This window comes from Cherax quadricarinatus, chromosome 43, assembly GCF_038502225.1.
Source record: "Cherax quadricarinatus isolate ZL_2023a chromosome 43, ASM3850222v1, whole genome shotgun sequence".
In the NCBI taxonomy this organism is placed as follows: Eukaryota; Metazoa; Arthropoda; class Malacostraca; order Decapoda; family Parastacidae; genus Cherax; species Cherax quadricarinatus.
In genome coordinates, this window is record NC_091334.1 from 19,606,220 (window position 1) to 19,627,242 (window position 21,023).

General features: G+C 44.3%; 1 protein-coding gene and 1 long non-coding RNA gene across 3 annotated transcripts in view; one reads left to right on the top strand and one right to left on the bottom strand.

Moving 5' to 3' along the window:
* The window catches only part of LOC138853924 (uncharacterized), a 217,418-nt gene that overhangs the window by 40,623 nt on the left and 155,772 nt on the right, over positions 1-21,023 (top strand). Inside the window, exon 2 of the long non-coding RNA XR_011393115.1 lies at positions 18,807-18,882. This is a non-coding gene — a long non-coding RNA (uncharacterized lncRNA). The remainder of the gene's footprint in view (positions 1-18,806; positions 18,883-21,023) is intronic.
* Positions 13,508-21,023, bottom strand: part of LOC128694328 (aquaporin AQPAn.G) — a 93,275-nt gene continuing 85,759 nt past the window's right edge. For both annotated transcript variants that reach the window (XM_053784423.2, XM_053784424.2), the window contains one exon: positions 13,508-18,351. In XM_053784423.2, the coding sequence (XP_053640398.2) occupies positions 18,166-18,351 (186 nt within the window). In that variant the 3' untranslated portion in view covers positions 13,508-18,165. The remainder of the gene's footprint in view (positions 18,352-21,023) is intronic.

Here is a 21,023-nt window from a genome sequence, read left to right on the forward strand (position 1 = left end):
GTGTGTGTTGTGTGTGTTTAGTGTGTGTTGTGTGTGTTTAGTGTGTGTTGTGTGTGTTTAGTGTGTGTTGTGTGTGTTTAGTGTGTGTTGTGTGTGTTTAGTGTGTGTTGTGTGTGTTTAGTGTGTGTTGTGTGTGTTTAATATGTGTTGTGTGTGTTTAATGTGTGTTGTGTGTGTTTAGTGTGTGTTGTGTGTGTTTAATGTGTGTTGTGTGTGTTTAATGTGTGTTGTGTGTGTTTAATGTGTGTTGTGTGTGTTTAGTGTGTTGTGTGTGTTTAATGTGTGTTGTGTGTGTTTAATGTGTGTTGTGTGTGTTTAATGTGTGTTGTGTGTGTTTAATGTGTGTTGTGTGTGTGTGTGTGTGTGTGTATGTGTGTGTGTGTGTGTGTGTGTATGTGTGTGTGTGTGTGTATGTGTGTGTGTGTGTTGTGTGTGTGGTTGCAGGGGTCGATTCAAAGCTCCTGGCCCCTCCTTTCAAATAACAATTTGCCATATTCACTCCTATCCTCGTGGACCTTATCGTACCTGCTTTTAAAACTATGTATGGTGTCTGTCCCCTGACATCCCTGTGGCTCATCTGTGTCTTTAACTCTCAGCCGTTTCCCTGAGCACTTGTTTTTCGCCTCTCAGACTGTCCCTGTCTACCCTATCAATTCCTCTGAATATTTTGTATATTATCGTCATGTCTTCGTTCTTCTGTCGTTCAATATCGTTAAGATTTATTTCCGTTAACCCCTCCTCATAGATCGTTTCCTTTAGCTCTGGAATAAACCTCGTTGCATACATGTACATTTTCTCCAGTTTCTTGGCGTGCTTTCCCAGGTGTGGGTTCCATGCTGGTGCTACGTACTCCAAGATGAGCTATGTAAAGTGTTCGAATGACTCTCTGTTGAAATTCCTGGAGGCTATTCTAAGATTTGCCAGACGAGCATTGGCTGCAGATTTTATTCAGCTGGCGTCAGCCTCTGGCGATATACTGGGCAGTGTGCTTACCCCAAGGTCTTTCTCCGAGTGAAGTCTGCAGCCTCTGCCCTTCCTTAGTCTACTACGTGTCCGGTCCTCCTGCTCCTTCCCCAGTTTTCATAATCTTTCATGTACTGAGGTTGAGGTCAAGCAGCCACTTACTTGACTAGTCCTGCAGTTTATCTAGATCTTTTGGAGTCTTTAACTGTCTTGATCTGTTTTTATTCTCCTCATTAGCTTTACATCATCGGCAAATAGAGTACATCTCATTCAGTCCCATTTGGTACGTCATTCACTTACACCAGAAACAGTATTGGTCCTAATACCAATCCCTACGGATCTCCACTTTTCAGATTTCCCCATTCTTACATCTCTTCCGTGATACTCTTTCTTTTCCTCTCCTAAGGAATTCTTTGACGCACTAGAATACGTTCCCTGTTATTCTTGTCTGAACCTCAAGTTTTTGCCCCCTTATCCCGGGTACATTATCCGACGCTTTCCCTGAGCCCACAGAAATGCAATTCAGCCATCACTTAACTGCCTCACATTTGTTACTTTGCCACAGAACTCCCACAGGTTGGTTACATAAGATTCACCGTCTCTGATACTGTTGCTATGTTCTCAACCATCACTTTGTCTTCATATTCCTGTCTCCGTCTTCTGTTGTTAGGCGGCGAGTTATATATCACTGCTACTATTACTTTGGGTCACCTTATATAACTAATTCCACTATTAAGTGGTTCACCTCTTCAGAACTCACTGATTTCTGAATAACACTGCCACTCTTCCACCTCTCTTCTGTCTTTCCCTATCACTTGATATCCTGCTGGAAATATGGTATCTGATATAGTTTCTGCCAGCTTGTCTCTCTGATAGCTATGATGTCTGGGGTCACCTTATTTATTCTTTCTTTCAGTTCATCACTCTTTTCTACACTCTGACCTAACTTTCCTCCTAACACTAGTTAGTGTTGTGTTACTTTCTTGGTCGTCCTGCAGGAACAGTTGAGGTAGGGTTGGGGATGGCGTGTGTGTGTGTGTGTGTGTGTGTGTGTGTGTGTGTGTGTGTGTGTGTGTGTGTGTGTGTGTGTGTGTGTGTGTGTGTGTGTGTGTCACAATCACCTGTCTACTTACAATTACGTCCATAACAGGAGGTGAGTGGCTGTTTACAAGCAACTTGGTGGTCAGGGAAGGGGAATGTAATTAATAATGTTCACAGACATGACAGTGTTGTGGAGGTACACACAGTGTTGTGGTGGTACACACAGTGTTGTGGTGGTACACACAGTGTTGTGGTGGTACACACAGTGTTGTGGTGGTACACACAGTGTTGTGGTGGTACACACAGTGTTGTGGTGGTACACACAGTGTTGTGGAGGTACACACAGTGTTGTGGTGGTACACACAGTGTTGTGGTGGTACACACAGTGTTGTGGTGGTACACACAGTGTTGTGGTGGTACACACAGTGTTGTGGTGGTCCACACAGTGTTGTGGTGGTCCACACAGTGTTGTGGTGGTCCACACAGTGTTGTGGTGGTCCACACAGTGTTGTGGTGGTACACACAGTGTTGTGGTGGTACACACAGTGTTGTGGTGGTACACACAGTGTTGTGGAGGTACACACAGTGTTGTGGTGGTCCACACAGTGTTGTGGAGGTACACACAGTGTTGTGGAGGTACACACACAGTGTTGTGGTGGTCCACACAGTGTTGTGGTGGTACACACAGTGTTATGGAGGTCCACACACTGTTGTGGTGGTTCACACAGTGTTGTGGTGGTACACACAGTGTTATGGAAGTACACACAGTGTTGTGGTGGTACACACAGTGTTGTAGTGGTACACACAGTGTTGTGGTGGTACACACAGTGTTGTGGTGGTACACACAGTGTTGTAGTGGTACAGTGTTGTGGTGGTACACACAGTGTTGTGGTGGTACACACAGTGTTGTGGTGGTACACACAGTGTTGTGGTGGTACACACAGTGTTGTGGTGGTACACACAGTGTTGTGGTGGTACACACAGTGTTGTGGTGGTACACACAGTGTTGTGGTGGTACACAGTGTTGTGGTGGTACACAGTGTTGTGGTGGTACACACAGTGTTGTGGTGGTACACACAGTGTTGTGGTGGTACACACAGTGTTGTAGTGGTACACACAGTGTTGTGGTGGTACACACAGTGTTGTGGTGGTACACACAGTGTTGTAGTGGTACACACAGTGTTGTGGTGGTACACACAGTGTTGTGGTGGTACACACAGTGTTGTGGTGGTACACACAGTGTTGTGGTGGTACACACAGTGTTGTGGTGGTACACACAGTGTTGTGGTGGTACACACAGTGTTGTGGTGGTACACACAGTGTTGTGGTGGTCCACACAGTGTTGTGGTGGTACACACAGTGTTGTAGTGGTACACACAGTGTTGTGGTGGTACACACAGTGTTGTAGTGGTCCACACAGTGTTGTAGTGGTCCACACAGTGTTGTAGTGGTACACACAGTGTTGTGGTGGTACACACAGTGTTGTGGTGGTACACACAGTGTTGTAGTGGTCCACACAGTGTTGTAGTGGTACACACAGTGTTGTGGTGGTACACAGTGTTGTAGTGGTACACACAGTGTTGTAGTGGTACACACAGTGTTGTAGTGGTACACACAGTGTTGTGGTGGTACACACAGTGTTGTAGTGGTACACACAGTGTTGTAGTGGTACACACAGTGTTGTGGAGGTACACAGTGTTGTAGTGGTACACACAGTCTGGTGGTACACACAGTGTAGTACACACAGTGTTGTGGTGGTACACACAGTGTTGTGGTGGTACACACAGTGTTGTAGTGGTACACACAGTGTTGTGGTGGTACACACAGTGTTGTAGTGGTACACACAGTGTTGTAGTGGTACACACAGTGTTGTAGTGGTACACACAGTGTTGTAGTGGTACACACAGTGTTGTAGTGGTACACACAGTGTTGTAGTGGTACACACAGTGTTGTGGTGGTACACACAGTGTTGTAGTGGTACACACAGTGTTGTAGTGGTACACACAGTGTTGTGGTGGTACACACAGTGTTGTAGTGGTACAGTGTTGTAGTGGTACACACAGTGTTGTAGTGGTACAGTGTTGTGGTGGTACACACAGTGTTGTGGTGGTACACACAGTGTTGTAGTGGTACACACAGTGTTGTAGTGGTACACACAGTGTTGTGGTGGTACACACAGTGTTGTAGTGGTACACACAGTGTTGTAGTGGTACACACAGTGTTGTAGTGGTACACACAGTGTTGTGGAGGTACACACAGTGTTGTAGTGGTACACACAGTGTTGTGGTGGTACACACAGTGTTGTAGTGGTACACACAGTGTTGTGGTGGTACACACAGTGTTGTAGTGGTACACACAGTGTTGTGGTGGTACACACAGTGTTGTAGTGGTACACACAGTGTTGTAGTGGTACACACAGTGTTGTAGTGGTACACACAGTGTTGTAGTGGTACACACAGTGTTGTAGTGGTACACACAGTGTTGTGGTGGTACACACAGTGTTGTAGTGGTACAGTGTTGTGGTGGTACACACAGTGTTGTAGTGGTACAGTGTTGTGGTGGTACACACAGTGTTGTAGTGGTACACACAGTGTTGTAGTGGTACACACAGTGTTGTAGTGGTGTGTTGTGGGTACACACAGTGTTGTACACACAGTGTTGTAGTGGTACACACAGTGTTGTGGTGGTACACACAGTGTTGTGGTGGTACACACAGTGTTGTGGTGGTCCACACAGTGTTGTGGTGGTACACACAGTGTTGTGGTGGTCCACACAGTGTTGTGGTGGTACACACAGTGTTGTAGTGGTACACACAGTGTTGTGGAGGTACACACAGTGTTGTAGTGGTACACACAGTGTTGTGGTGGTACACACAGTGTTGTGGTGGTACACACAGTGTTGTAGTGGTACACACAGTGTTGTGGTGGTACACACAGTGTTGTGGTGGTACACACAGTGTTGTAGTGGTACACACAGTGTTGTGGTGGTACACACAGTGTTGTGGAGGTACACACAGTGTTGTAGTGGTCCACACAGTGTTGTGGTGGTACACACAGTGTTGTAGTGGTACACACAGTGTTGTGGAGGTACACACAGTGTTGTAGTGGTACACACAGTGTTGTGGTGGTACACACAGTGTTGTGGTGGTACACACAGTGTTGTAGTGGTCCACACAGTGTTGTGGTGGTACACACAGTGTTGTGGTGGTACACACAGTGTTGTGGTGGTACACACAGTGTTGTGGTGGTACACACAGTGTTGTAGTGGTACACACAGTGTTGTGGTGGTACACACAGTGTTGTGGTGGTCCACACAGTGTTGTGGTGGTACACACAGTGTTGTGGAGGTACACACAGTGTTGTAGTGGTCCACACAGTGTTGTAGTGGTACACACAGTGTCACAGTGTTGTGGTGGTACACACAGTGTTGTGGTGGTACACACAGTGTTGTAGTGGTACACACAGTGTTGTAGTGGTACACACAGTGTTGTAGTGGTACACACAGTGTTGTAGTGGTACACACAGTGTTGTGGTGGTACACACAGTGTTGTGGTGGTACACACAGTGTTGTAGTGGTACACACAGTGTTGTGGTGGTACACACAGTGTTGTAGTGGTACAGTGTTGTAGTGGTACAGTGTTGTAGTGGTACAGTGTTGTAGTGGTACAGTGTTGTAGTGGTACACACAGTGTTGTGGAGGTACACACAGTGTTGTAGTGGTACACACAGTGTTGTGGTGGTACACACAGTGTTGTAGTGGTACACACACACACAGTGTTGTAGTGGTACACACAGTGTTGTAGTGGTGTTGTGGACACACAGTGTTGTAGGTACACACAGGTACACACAGTGTTGTAGTGGTACACACAGTGTTGTGGTGGTACACACAGTGTTGTAGTGGTACACACAGTGTTGTGGTGGTACACACAGTGTTGTAGTGGTACACACAGTGTTGTGGTGGTACACACAGTGTTGTGGTGGTACACACAGTGTTGTGGTGGTACACACAGTGTTGTGGTGGTACACACAGTGTTGTGGTGGTACACACAGTGTTGTGGTGGTACACACAGTGTTGTAGTGGTACACACAGTGTTGTAGTGGTACACACAGTGTTGTGGTGGTACACACAGTGTTGTGGTGGTGGTGGTACACACAGTGTTGTAGTGGTACACACAGTGTTGTAGTGGTACACACAGTGTTGTAGTGGTACACACAGTGTTGTGGTGGTACACACAGTGTTGTGGTGGTACACACAGTGTTGTGGTGGTACACACAGTGTTGTGGTGGTACACACAGTGTTGTGGGTACACACAGTGTTGTAGTGGTACACACAGTGTTGTGGTGGTACACACAGTGTTGTGGTGGTACACACTGTTGTAGTGGTACACACAGTGTTGTGGTGGTACACACAGTGTTGTAGTGGTACACACAGTGTTGTAGTGGTACACACAGTGTTGTAGTGGTACACACAGTGTTGTAGTGGTACACACAGTGTTGTAGTGGTACACACAGTGTTGTAGTGGTACACAGTGTTGTAGTGGTACACACAGTGTTGTAGTGGTACACACAGTGTTGTAGTGGTACACAGTGTTGTAGTGGTACACACAGTGTTGTAGTGGTACACACAGTGTTGTAGTGGTACACACAGTGTTGTAGTGGTACACACAGTGTTGTAGTGGTACACACAGTGTTGTAGTGGTACACACAGTGTTGTAGTGGTACACACACACAGTGTTGTAGTGGTACACACAGTGTTGTAGTGGTACACACAGTGTTGTAGTGGTACACACAGTGTTGTAGTGGTACACACAGTGTTGTAGTGGTACACACAGTGTTGTGGTGGTACACACAGTGTTGTAGTGGTACACACAGTGTTGTAGTGGTACACACAGTGTTGTAGTGGTACACACAGTGTTGTAGTGGTCCACACAGTGTTGTAGTGGTACACACAGTGTTGTGGTGGTCCACACAGTGTTGTAGTGGTACACACAGTGTTGTAGTGGTCCACACAGTGTTGTAGTGGTACACACAGTGTTGTAGTGGTACACACAGTGTTGTAGTGGTACACACAGTGTTGTAGTGGTACACACAGTGTTGTAGTGGTACACACAGTGTTGTAGTGGTACACACAGTATTGTAGTGGTACACACAGTATTGTAGTGGTACACACAGTGTTGTAGTGGTACACACAGTGTTGTGGTGGTACACAGTGTTGTAGTGGTACACACAGTGTTGTGGTGGTACACACAGTGTTGTGGTGGTACACACAGTGTTGTAGTGGTACACACAGTGTTGTGGTGGTACACAGTGTTGTAGTGGTACACACAGTGTTGTAGTGGTACACACAGTGTTGTAGTGGTACACACAGTGTTGTGGTGGTACACACAGTGTTGTAGTGGTACACACAGTGTTGTAGTGGTACACACAGTGTTGTAGTGGTACACACAGTGTTGTAGTGGTACACACAGTGTTGTGGTGGTACACAGTGTTGTAGTGGTACACACAGTGTTGTGGTGGTACACAGTGTTGTAGTGGTACACACAGTGTTGTGGTGGTACACAGTGTTGTAGTGGTACACACAGTGTTGTAGTGGTACACACAGTGTTGTAGTGGTACACACAGTGTTGTAGTGGTACACACAGTGTTGTAGTGGTCCACACAGTGTTGTAGTGGTCCACACAGTGTTGTAGTGGTCCACACAGTGTTGTAGTGGTACACACAGTGTTGTGGTGGTCCACACAGTGTTGTAGGTGGCCAACTACAACGTAACGTTTGATTTCACTTACTGTTTCATGAAGATTTGAGAGGGGAGAGTTGTATTATTATATTATTATTATAATTAAGGGGGAAGTGCTAAACCCGGAGGATTATACAGCACCTGGGGGAGGGATGTGGAAGGCATTCAGGCTTAATTCGGGGAAAGGGGAGAGTTGTAGAGATTTACATTCTATAGATGTAGGGATAAAAATTTAATACTGTTTTTTGAGCTGGTTAGATGTGTAATTAACCATGATAATAACCTTGATAAACGTCCTGGAGAGCGAAACGTTGTCACATTGAGAGTAACCTCGTGTTGCCAAGACTTATACTTCTTGGTTCCTTAGATAACGGCATCAACCTTAGCGGAGGTAAATATTTCTTGATAAGCGAGACACTAGTGCAATATTAGGGAACATTTACTCTGGAAACGTTTCGCCAGCCAGTGGCTTCTTCAGTCCAATGCAGAGAAAGGTTGAAGATGAGGAGTTTGAGGTAATCAGTCCCTCAGCCTGGAGTTAATCTGTTGAGTCACTGTTGATATAGATAACTAATAGCAGTGAAAAGTTCTGGAGGATAGTGAAGCTCAGGTTAGGATATGTAGGAGAGAGAGACGTTGTTGTCCAGTAAAAGTCTTAGACTGGGATGTGTGATGTAAGTTGTAACAATGGTTGTTTAACATGTAGAAGGCTTGTAAGGGCAGAGATGACTGGGGTGTCGGGGAGAGGTGAGATAATTTTGTACAGGGTGGCAGTTGTCGTTGTTGATGTTTGCCGATGATGCGATTCTTTTTGGCAGATTCTGAAGAGAAGTTGTAAAATGCAAATAACCCGCACATAGGGGAGAGGAGCTGACCACGACGTTTCGGTCCGACTTAGACCATTGACAAAGTCACATTGTGTGACTTTGTGTATTGTTCCAGTCACGGTATTGTGTATTTATGTTCTCCACAGGTTGCAAAGTTTAGTAGGTGAATTTGAGGGGCTATGTAAAAGAAAGAAATTAAAAGTGAAAATACGAAGCAGGAGCCTAAGGCTGAAGAAATACTTCCTAACATTTATGTGACTGGTCTGTGTGTTTTAACCTTCCAGCTTTGCCCTTGTGTTCCTGTTTCCCGCCTCTCGAACAGTCCGTCTCTGTCTATCCTTGCCTCTATCTACCTATGTGTAGTAGTTGGTATTTGTTAAAGGCACTTGTCGACAGAGAAGTGTGCGTGTGTACTCACTTATTTGTGGTTGCAAGGGTAGAGTCACAGCTCCTGGTCCCGCCTGTTCGCTGGTCGCTACTAGGTCCACTCCTTTCCCTGCTCCATGAGATTGATCGTACCTCTTCTTAAAGCTGTGTGTGTCAATAAGGTTCTCAATAAAACACTTCTTATATCATTTATTATTTTTATTACACAAAGTTCAAATGAACGACGTAAGTCAACACCAGAACACTGTGTGAACACCAGAACACTGTGTGAACACCAGAACACTGTGTCAACACCAGAACACTGTGTCAACACCAGAACACTGTGTGAACACCAGAACACTGTGTGAACACCAGAACACTGTGTCAACACCAGAACACTGTGTCAACACCAGAACACTGTGTCAACACCAGAACACTGTGTGAACACCAGAACACTGTGTGAACACCAGAACACTGTGTGAACACCAGAACACTGTGTCAACACCAGAACACTGTGTCAACACCAGAACACTGTGTGAACACCAGAACACTGTGTCAACACCAGAACACTGTGTGAACACCAGAACACTGTGTGAACACCAGAACACTGTGTCAACACCAGAACACTGTGTGAACACCAGAACACTGTGTGAACAGAACACTGTGTGAACACCAGAACACTGTGTGAACACCAGAACACTGTGTCAACACCAGCACACTGTGTGAACGCCAGAACACTGTGTGAACACCAGAACGCTGTGTCAACACCAGAACACTGTGTCAACACCAGAACACTGTGCGAACACCAGAACACTGTGTCAACACCAGAACACTGTGTCAACACCAGAACACTGTGTCAACACCAGAACACTGTGTCAACACCAGAACACTGTGTCAACACCAGAACACTGTGTCAACACCAGAACACTGTGTCAACACCAGAACAGTGTCAACACCAGTACACTGTGTCAACACCAGAACACTGTGTCAACACCAGAACACTGTGTCAACACCAGAACACTGTGTCAACACCAGAACACTGTGTGAACACGAGAACACTGTGTGAACACCAGAACACTCTGTCAACACCAGAACACTGTGTCAACACCAGAACACTGTGTCAACACCAGAACACTCTGTCAACACCAGAACACTGTGTCAACACCAGAACACTCTGTCAACACCAGAACACTGTGTCAACACCAGAACACTGTGTGAACACCAGAACACTGTGTCAACACCAGAACACTGTGTGAACAGAACACTGTGAACACCAGAACACTGTGTCAACACCAGAACACTGTGTCAACACCAGAACACTGTGTGAACACCAGAACACTATGTCAACACCAGAACACTGTGTGAACACCAGAACACTATGTCAACACCAGAACACTGTGTGAACACCAGAACACTGTGTCAACACCAGAACACTGTGTGAACACCAGAACACTGTGTCAACACCAGAACACTGTGTCAACACCAGAACACTGTGTAAACACCAGAACACTGTGTGAACACCAGAACACTGTGTGAACACCAGAACACTGTGTCAACACCAGAACACTGTGTCAACACCAGAACACTGTGTCAACACCAGAACACTGTGTCAACACCAGAACACTGTGTCAACACCAGAACACTGTGTCAACACCAGAACACTGTGTCAACACCAGAACACTGTGTCAACACCAGAACACTGTGTGAACACCAGAACACTGTGTCAACACCAGAACACTATGTCAACACCAGAACACTGTGTCAACACCAGAACACTGTGTCAACACCAGAACACTGTGTCAACACCAGAACAATGTGTGAACACCAGAACACTGTGTCAACACCAGAACACTGTGTCAACACCAGAACACTGTGCACGTTGTGTGTACACGGCTGTGGTCTACACACACACTGTGTACACGGCTGTGGTCTACACACACAGTGTGTACACGTCTGTGGTCTACACACACAGCTGTGTGTACACGTCTGTGGTCTACACACACAGCTGTGTGTACACGTCTGTGGTCTACACACAGCTGTGTGTACACGTCTGTGGTCTACACACACAGTGTGTACACGTCTGTGGTCTACACACACTGTGTACACGTCTGTGGTCTACACACACAGTGTGTACACGTCTGTGGTCTACACACACAGCTGTGTGTACACGTCTGTGGTCTACACACACAGCTGTGTGTACACGTCTGTGGTCTACACACATAGTGTGTACACGTCTGTGGTCTACACACACAGTGTGTACACGTCTGTGGTCTACACACACAGCTGTGTGTACACGTCTGTGGTCTACACACACAGTGTGTACACGTCTGTGGTCTACACACAGTGTGTACACGTCTGTGGTCTACACACACAGTGTGTACACGTCTGTGGTCTACACACATAGTGTGTACACGTCTGTGGTCTACACACACAGCTGTGTGTACACGTCTGTGGTCTACACACATAATGTGTACACGTCTGTGGTCTACACACACAGCTGTGTGTACACGTCTGTGGTCTACACACATAGTGTGTACACGTCTGTGGTCTACACACACAGTGTGTACACGTCTGTGGTCTACACACACAGCTGTGTGTACACGTCTGTGGTCTACACACACAGCTGTGTGTACACGTCTGTGGTCTACACACACAGCTGTGTGTACACGTCTGTGGTCTACACACACAGCTGTGTGTACACGTCTGTGGTCTACACACACAGTGTGTACACGTCTGTGGTCTACACACACAGTGTGTACACGTCTGTGGTCTACACACACAGTGTGTACACGTCTGTGGTCTACACACATAGTGTGTACACGTCTGTGGTCTACACACACAGCTGTGTGTACACGTCTGTGGTCTACACACATAATGTGTACACGTCTGTGGTCTACACACACAGCTGTGTGTACACGTCTGTGGTCTACACACACAGTGTGTACACGTCTGTGGTCTACACACACAGTGTACACGTCTGTGGTCTACACACACAGTGTGTACACGTCTGTGGTCTACACACATAGTGTGTACACGTCTGTGGTCTACACACACAGCTGTGTGTACACGTCTGTGGTCTACACACACAGTGTGTACACGTCTGTGGTCTACACACACAGTGTGTACACGTCTGTGGTCTACACACATAATGTGTACACGTCTGTGGTCTACACACACAGCTGTGTGTACACGTCTGTGGTCTACACACACAGTGTGTACACGTCTGTGGTCTACACACACAGTGTGTACACGTCTGTGGTCTACACACACAGTGTGTACACGTCTGTGGTCTACACACATGTGTACACGTCTGTGGTCTACACACACAGCTGTGTGTACACGTCTGTGGTCTACACACACAGTGTGTACACGTCTGTGGTCTACACACACAGTGTGTACACGTCTGTGGTCTACACACACAGTGTGTACACGTCTGTGGTCTACACACACAGTGTGTACACGTCTGTGGTCTACACACACAGTGTGTACACGTCTGTGGTCTACACACACAGTGTGTACACGTCTGTGGTCTACACACACAGTGTGTACACGTCTGTGGTCTACACACATAGTGTGTACACGTCTGTGGTCTACACACACAGCTGTGTGTACACGTCTGTGGTCTACACACACAGTGTGTACACGTCTGTGGTCTACACACACAGTGTGTACACGTCTGTGGTCTACACACACAGTGTGTACACGTCTGTGGTCTATACACATAGTGTGTACACGGCTGTGGTCCACACACAGTGTGTGTATATAACCATGTGTACATAACCATGTGTACATAACCATGTGTACATAACCATGTGTACATAACCATGTGTACATAACCATGTGTACATAACCATGTGTGCATAACCATGTGTACATAACCATGTGTACATAACCATGTGTACATAACCATGTGTACATAACCATGTGTACATAACCATGTGTACATAACCATGTGTACATAACCATGTGTACATAACCATGTGTACATAACCATGTGTATATAACCATGTGTATATAACCATGTGTACATAACCATGTGCACATAACCATGTGTACATAACCATGTGTACATAACCATGTGTACATAACCATGTACACATGGTGTCAAAAATCCACACAAACTGAGCCTAAATTTTTTTTATTGATTTTTATTTTTTTATTGAATTATTTTTATATTATATATATTTTTAATTGAATTTTTATCAAAAAAAATTATTTTTTTATTGATTTTTAATATTTTTATTTAAAAAAAATATTTTTTCAATACTTGATTTTTATTATTATTTTTTTTTATTGAAAAAAAAAACTACCCATTGACATTTTTTAGCATAATAATAATAATAATTATTATTATTATTATTATACTTTTTAAAACAGTTAATTGGTATCCATTTTTTTTTACGATTTACAACTGTGAGGAAGTGAAGGAAGCGAGTGTGAGATAATAGAGTGAGAGAGAGAGAGAGAGAGAGAGAGATAATAGAGTGAGAGAGAGAGAGAGAGAGAGAGAGAGAGAGAGAGTGTGTGTGTGAGATAATAGAGTGAGAGTGTGAGAGAGAGTGTGAGATAGAGAGAGTGTGTGAGAGAGAGAGTGTGTGAGATAATAGAGAGAGAGAGAGTGTGTGTGTGTGAGAGAGAGAGAGAGAGAGTGTGTGTGTGTGAGATAATAGAGTGAGAGTGTGAGAGAGAGTGTGAGATAGAGAGAGTGTGAGATAGAGAGAGTGTGTGAGAGAGAGAGTGTGTGAGATAATAGAGAGAGAGTGAGAGAGAGAGAGAGAGAGAGAGAGAGAGAGAGAGAGAGAGAGAGAGAGAGAGAGAGAGAGAGGAGTGGCGTAAGTTATGTCTGGTGCTCAGTAACACGGAGGATCGAGCCTCCAACACGTCTTGTGTACACTCACACGCGCGGCTATAGCGCTCACCCTCAGTACAACACACACACACACTGGAGCCAGGGGCCAGGAGCTGTGACTCGACCCTTGCAACCACAAACAGGTGAGTACACACAGACACACACACACACACACTGGAGCCAGGGGCCAGGAGCTGTGACTCGACCCTTGCAACCACAAATAGGTGAGCACACACACACACACACACACACACGGGCCAGGAGCTGTGACTCGACCCCTGCAACCACAAATAGGCGAGTACACACACACACACGGTGACGTATTAGAACTCTGTACAAAGCTTTGTTCCAAGCACATGGAACGCTCGCGCAGATATATCCGAACACACGGGACACAGTAATGTATCCGAACACACGGTTGTGTGTCCGAACGCAGAAAGATATCCGAACACAAACACAGTAATGTATCCGAACAACACACCAAACACCCAGTATTGTATCCAAACACACCAAACACAGTAATGTATCCGAACACACACAACATACAATAATGTATCCGAACACACGGGACACAGTAATGTATCCGAACATACGGGACACTAATGTATCCGAACACACGGGACACTAATGTATCCGAACACACGGGACACAGACACATAAGGCACCAGTTGGACACTTGGGGTGACGTCGTTCATCCGAACACAGCGCTCTTTGAGACATCCGAACGCTGTATCCGAATGCTGTCATGAAATACGAACACTTCAGCATGTTATCATGAAAGTTAAGCCGAAGCCGGAGTCCAGATATCACCGAAGCATTCGGATAGTGTGCCAGAATATTGTACACTATTGGAACATAACATAAAACCTATCCGAACACCGCAGCCGGATATGAAGAGTTATCCGAACACTGAAGCCGGATATGTAGAGTTATCCGAACATTACAGCCGGATATGTAGAGTTATCCGAACACTGCAGTCGGATATGTAGAGTTATCCGACCACTGCAGCCGGATATGTAGAGTTATCCGAACACTGCAGCCGGATATGTAGAGTTATCCGAACACTGCAGCCGGATATGAAGAGTTATCCGAACACTGCAGCCGGATATGAAGAGTTATCCGAACACTGCAGCCGGATATGAAGAGTTATCCGAACACTTCAGCCGGATATGTAGAGTTATCCGAACACTGCAGCCGGATATGTAGAGTTATCCGAACACTGCAGCCGGATATGTAGTTATCCGAACACTGCAGTCGGATATGTAGAGTTATCCGAACACTGCAGTCGGATATGTAGAGTTATCCGAACACTGCAGCCGGATATGTAGAGTTATCCGAACACTGCAGCCGGATATCATCAAAAGTTACCCGAACAGCCTGAGTGGACGTCGCTAACACCATCCGGACCCGGTTTTCGGACATTCTCAAACTTCCGAACGTTAAGCGAGCCGGATATCACGACTCGATAACCGAACCTTTACGTTATCAGAACGACTGAATAACGCAGGTTGAACTTCGTTATCACGGTGTGATATCGTATTATGTTAATTTCGTTGGTAACTCTGAAGATGCTATAACGAACTTTACGAAGGAATATTACCAAGATGATGATAATAATAATTCAGTGATAATTATAATTGTAACAGTATTAATTTCCAAGATAATTCAGTGATAAATATAATAATTACAAAGGTAACACTAATAATGCAATGATAATTATGATTACAAAGGTAAAACTAATAATTCAATGATAATTATAATTACAAAGATAACACTAATAATTCAATGACGGTTATAATTGTAATAGTATTAATTTCCAAGATAATCCAGTGATTATAATTGTGATAATTACAAAGATAACACTAATAATTCAGTGATAATTATAATTGTAACAGTAATAATTACAAAATAATAATTATCCACAATTGCATATATAGTAATTATAAACAATACTAATAACAGTAATGATAATTCCATGGAAATAATAATTGTAATAGTAATAGTTACAAAAATAATTGCAATAGTAATAATTACAAAAATAATAATAATTTTTTGAAAATAATACTTACAGTACACAGTAATAATAATAATTACATTAAAATACTATTTACGATTGTGATAACAGTAATAATTCCATTATTATATTAATGAGTAAAGATAGTAATAATTACAGGCATAATACTAATAATAATTCTAATAATAGTAATAATAATTCCTTGATAATATTAATTTTTTTGGTTAGAACATGACTTTGTACGTGACCCTTGAGTTAGGACGATGAACTACACTCCGCTGAACGCAGTGTTCACTTTGTACACACGTGTTCAAAACATTCTCTAAGCTGCGGGGGAGGGGGAGAAGAAGAACAGGGAGTGAACACTGTTCAACCTGTACACGAATATTAGAACTTGTCAACAGATGCTTGAACGTCCTGAGTGAACTACCCGCGTGAGGGGTGTTCACTTTGTGAGGACTGGGTGTGTTCACTCTGTGAACACCAGGAAGTGAATGTGTTCAATTTCCTACACTGTGTATGATTACATTGTATGTGACATGTGTCACTGTAGTCTGTGTGTATAGTTGTATTATGTATGGTGTATATCACGGTACACATTATGCACTACGTACGATTCCACTGTATAGTGTGTATGATTGTCCTTTGCATAATGTTATGTATGATTACTTTTTTGTACAGTGTGCATGATTACATATAATGGATACGCTTAGACGCTACATAATATGTATGATTTGACGAAATACACAAGTTTAAACTGATGCCTAAAATACACTTATTATTATACATTATACATGTGAGGGGCTGGGACTTGTATAATCAAACCTTAATTGTATGTATAACTATTTAAATAGTGAAGTGGTTTATAAATGACCTTAAACATTATAACCTCCTACAGTGACTTATCTTTTGGTTGCTACTTAATTCAGACTTATAAATAAAGATTTGGTGTATTCTTTGTAGTATATACGTAACTCTCCTCTTTGTGTTAACGGTCGATGGGTCGAATCTTATATTAAACGTAAAGTGTCTTAACCTAGACTGGCTTAAGGTAGGTCAGGTCGAACTGAGGTCTAGAGGTGTATGTAGCTCTTGTGAGCGTGTGTGTGTGTGTGTGTGTGCGTCACTCATGTGCTGAATGCAGCAAGAGTTGGTAGATAGTGGTGGCAGCGATGGTATCCTGACGTGTTTCCTTAGCTAGTGGTGGCAGCGATGGGATCCTGACCTGTCACGTTAGCTAGTGGTGGCAGCGATAGGATTCTAACGTTTTTATCTTGTGACTGGCAAATACTTGCTCATGCTAATACCTCTGGGTTGAATCTTTGCTATTCAGTATATCAGGTGGGTAGGTTTTAAATGTCTTGATCGTCTTCCACGTCGTCAGCAGCGATGTCTGGGCAGAACTGCAGCTTCTTGAGTGACCAGAAATCATAATGTCTTGGATAAAGCCACAAGACATTAGACTTTCACACATAGCGGCCTCGGACACGTGTGATTAAATTGTAAACACCTATTGCTGGAAGATAAGGTATTTGTCAGCTGTCAAAGACGCTTTCTTCCGAGTTTTCGGCTGTCAAGTGACCTTTTATGCATATATTGCATGTTTGGTTTCTTAGGCAGTTGTCTAGCTCAAGCCTAGGTGTTCCTGGCTGGAACACTGGCTGGTTCTCCCACAGGCGTACAACGTAGGGTATAACTCGTATTAAGAGGCTTCCCTAGAACTCAGGTGAGAACCAGAGTGTGGGAAGGTGACCTACGAGTATATCTCTACGGTGGTTTAGAAAGACACGTAAGCAAACACTATGACATATTTATTAGAAAACGTTTCGGTCCTGGGACCTTGATCAAGGTGATCAAGTGATCAAGGTCCCAGGACCGAAACGTTTTCTAATAAATATGTCATAGTGTTTGCTTACGTGTCTTTCTAAACCAACTTGTCGGTATTTATTACCAAGGTTTATACCACCTCTACGGTAAGATGAGTACAGAGTCTGTGTTAACTGCACAGCTGAAATGTGTATGATTTTCACCAGCTAAAATGTGTAGGATAGAGCCAAAGATGTATATTATTCTGCCCAGGTAAGAGGTATGTGATTCTGAGAAGCAAAGTTTACAGTTGTTTCTGCGCACCGAAGATACAAGGGAATCTACACAACACTAAATGATTAATTAGGTATCATCTAGGTGACAAAGATGTGTGCTGGTGGCTTAGAAACAGGTGGTATTGCAGGTGGTATAAATACATGTAGTTCTGTAGATGGTTTAGGCACAGGTGGTCATGTAAGCCGCTTAAATACAAATGATCTTAAATACAGATTCGGGTGACCATACAGGCGGTGGCTTGGATAAAGGTGGTCTGATAAGTTGTTCTAGATGCAAGTGGTTCTATCAGTGATGACTTCAGGCACTTGTGGGCGGTGTAGGAAGGCTGTGGTCTGGTCGTCTTTCACGTAGGTGGGCGTGGGTGGGCGGTAGTCTTGGGATGGTGCTCGCCAGGCGTACTGGTAAACACAAGCTGCTAAGATGCCGCCACACACTGGTCCAACCCAGTACACCTGCAACACAACACAGCCGGTATTACACACACGGGAATGGTACCTTGTAGCACGCAAGCCACACCACACATGTATCATACACACGAATGCACATTTGTCACTTGTATATTGCTAATTGTAACATTATACAACCCACACACACACCCGGTAGCCCTCCCAGTCTAGCCAAGCAGACTTGGCCGGTGTGGTCTCCTGTTGTATCACCATAATCACCCTCAATAATTGTCAGCAATATCATAGACTCATTTGAGTGCCTGTGACATCATTCAAATACTGCGGTGAAGACATCAGCAGTACTCCAAAGAGTACAAGCTATATTAACTTCCTAGACTTCACGCTACAGCACTCAACGTACAAAGACCATATTAACCAACCATGTCTCGTATTTACTTCCATATAACAAGTAACTGATGTGCCTGTATAACGGCATTGCTTATAAAATAAATATCTTTCAGATGTGACTCTTTGATCAGTGGGTCCTGAGATTATCTTCACCCGAAGCGGCGACTCGATCCCTGCAACCACATTTAGGTAAGTACATACACCCTAACACACTGGCCGGACACAGAAGCTACAGCTCAGCATCCAGCAGCATAAACAGGCAAGTTTAAATATTATTAGACTATTCTAGGCTATATTGTGTAGTATCGTTAATAGGGTGAGGGTAAGGTTAGATTAGGTTAGGTTAGGCTAGGTTAGGTTAGGTTAGGTTAGGTTAGGTTAGGCTAGGTTAGGTTAGGTAAAATTTGTCAGAAAACAGGACAGGCGTTTCGTGATGCGGGTTATATGATAACCCGCAGCTGGAACTTTCGGTCATCTGATCGAAGCCTTCTACTGGCAGTAAGATTGCTTATATGTGTAATAAAATAGGTTTACAGTATCGTACGTCAAGTGGAGCAGGACACTTATGTGAAGCTTAGTGTTGAAACGTTTCGCCCACACAGTAGGCCTCTTCAGTCGAATACAGAGTGTAGGGTGAAGGTAGCAGATGTGACGAGTTAAAGCCGATGTAATCAGTCCATCAATCTTGTAGAAATAGTGGGACTGACCACCTCCAACTATTTCTACAAGATTGATGGACTGATTACATCGGCTTTAACTCGTCACTTCTGCTGCCTTCACCCTACACTATTTATTTGACTGAAGAAGCCTACTGTGTGGGCGAAACGTTTCAGCAATAGAGATACCCAGCTGTTGCACATGTGTCTTAATCAGCTTGTCAGTATTTTATACCATCTTCAAGTTGACTCTTGCACATACAGTACACACTAGAGATATATCGGATGTGAAAAATTAGATATCCGCGGATGCGGATGTGTATGAGGATGTCTTACCTATTTTGCGGATGCCTGTTTACAGTAAAATGCGGATGTTAGGCGGATGCGGATATCCGATACATCTCTAGTACTCACAGCAGCTGCTGTAGTTCCTTCATACCTGTCTCTGTACATGTAATTAGGTATCCTCTAAGAGGAAGGTGCCTTGAAGAGGCTGACAAGAATCTCTTCCAATATTTTCGTTTGTACTTACGAACGCCTCACCTAACCCGGTTACTTAGGTGTCAGTTTTATTGAATAAATTTTGGAACTTGAAATATTAATTGTCATGCTATAATTCGTGAGGTCCTCGGTCGATCGAGTTCAAACTTTCGGTACCGAGAATTTGAGAATGCAACTGAGCGCCTTGAGGCTTGAAATACTTCTTCGGATTGGCTTCAAACTTCCCAAGCTGGTCTGTCTGCCAATTTCCTGTTAATATTGTGGAATTAGGATATTAGTCGCCATGTGATAACTTGTAATTCCCTCTTCCAATTGACTTCCGATATTCAGTGTCGGTATTTAGCTGCATTAGATACTTGTGCTGTGCTCTGCACTATTCCTTTCTCGTGCCTTGGGGTGCAGGCTGCTGGGGATATGGGATACAGGGATACCTTGATAGGATGGCGCCAGGGTTATGGGATACAGGGATACCTTGATGGGATGGCGCCAGGGTTATGGGATACAGGGATACCTTGATGGGATGGCGCCAGGGTTATGGGATACAGGGATACCTTGATGGGATGGCGCCAGGGTTGTGGGATACAGGGATATCTTGATGGGATGGCGCCAGGGTTATGGGATACAGGGATACCTTGATGGGATGGCGCCAGGGTTATAGGATACCTTGATAGGATGGCGCCAGGGTTATAGGATACCTTGATAGGATGGCGCCACACTTAGTCAAACATAGCTAGTGTGTTTTAGTGCCCAATAAGAGCTCTAATCTTCAATATTATCTAATTCTAAATGTATCCCTATAACCCATAAGGTACATCAATGTATCCCTATAACCCATAAGGTACCTCAATGTATCCTTATAACCCACATGATACATTACACTATAGAGAACGTGTGAGAATATGCAGTAATGTCTTAACTTTGAGAGGTCACATGCTTTCTTATGGTTGATCAGAGTTCCTGTGTTTGTTGACGAGTGAGCGAGGGTGTGGGTACTGTGTTGTCATGTACTTGGTACGGACAACGCGACGAGTTGAACAATGGTACTTGGGTAGCATTTAGGGAATGATATTGGGAAAACGTTTCGCCAGCCAGTGGCTTGTTTCGTCCAATACAGAGAAGAGCTGTGGATGATGAGGGGGAGTTTGGGGTAATCAGTCCCTCAGCAACCTGGAG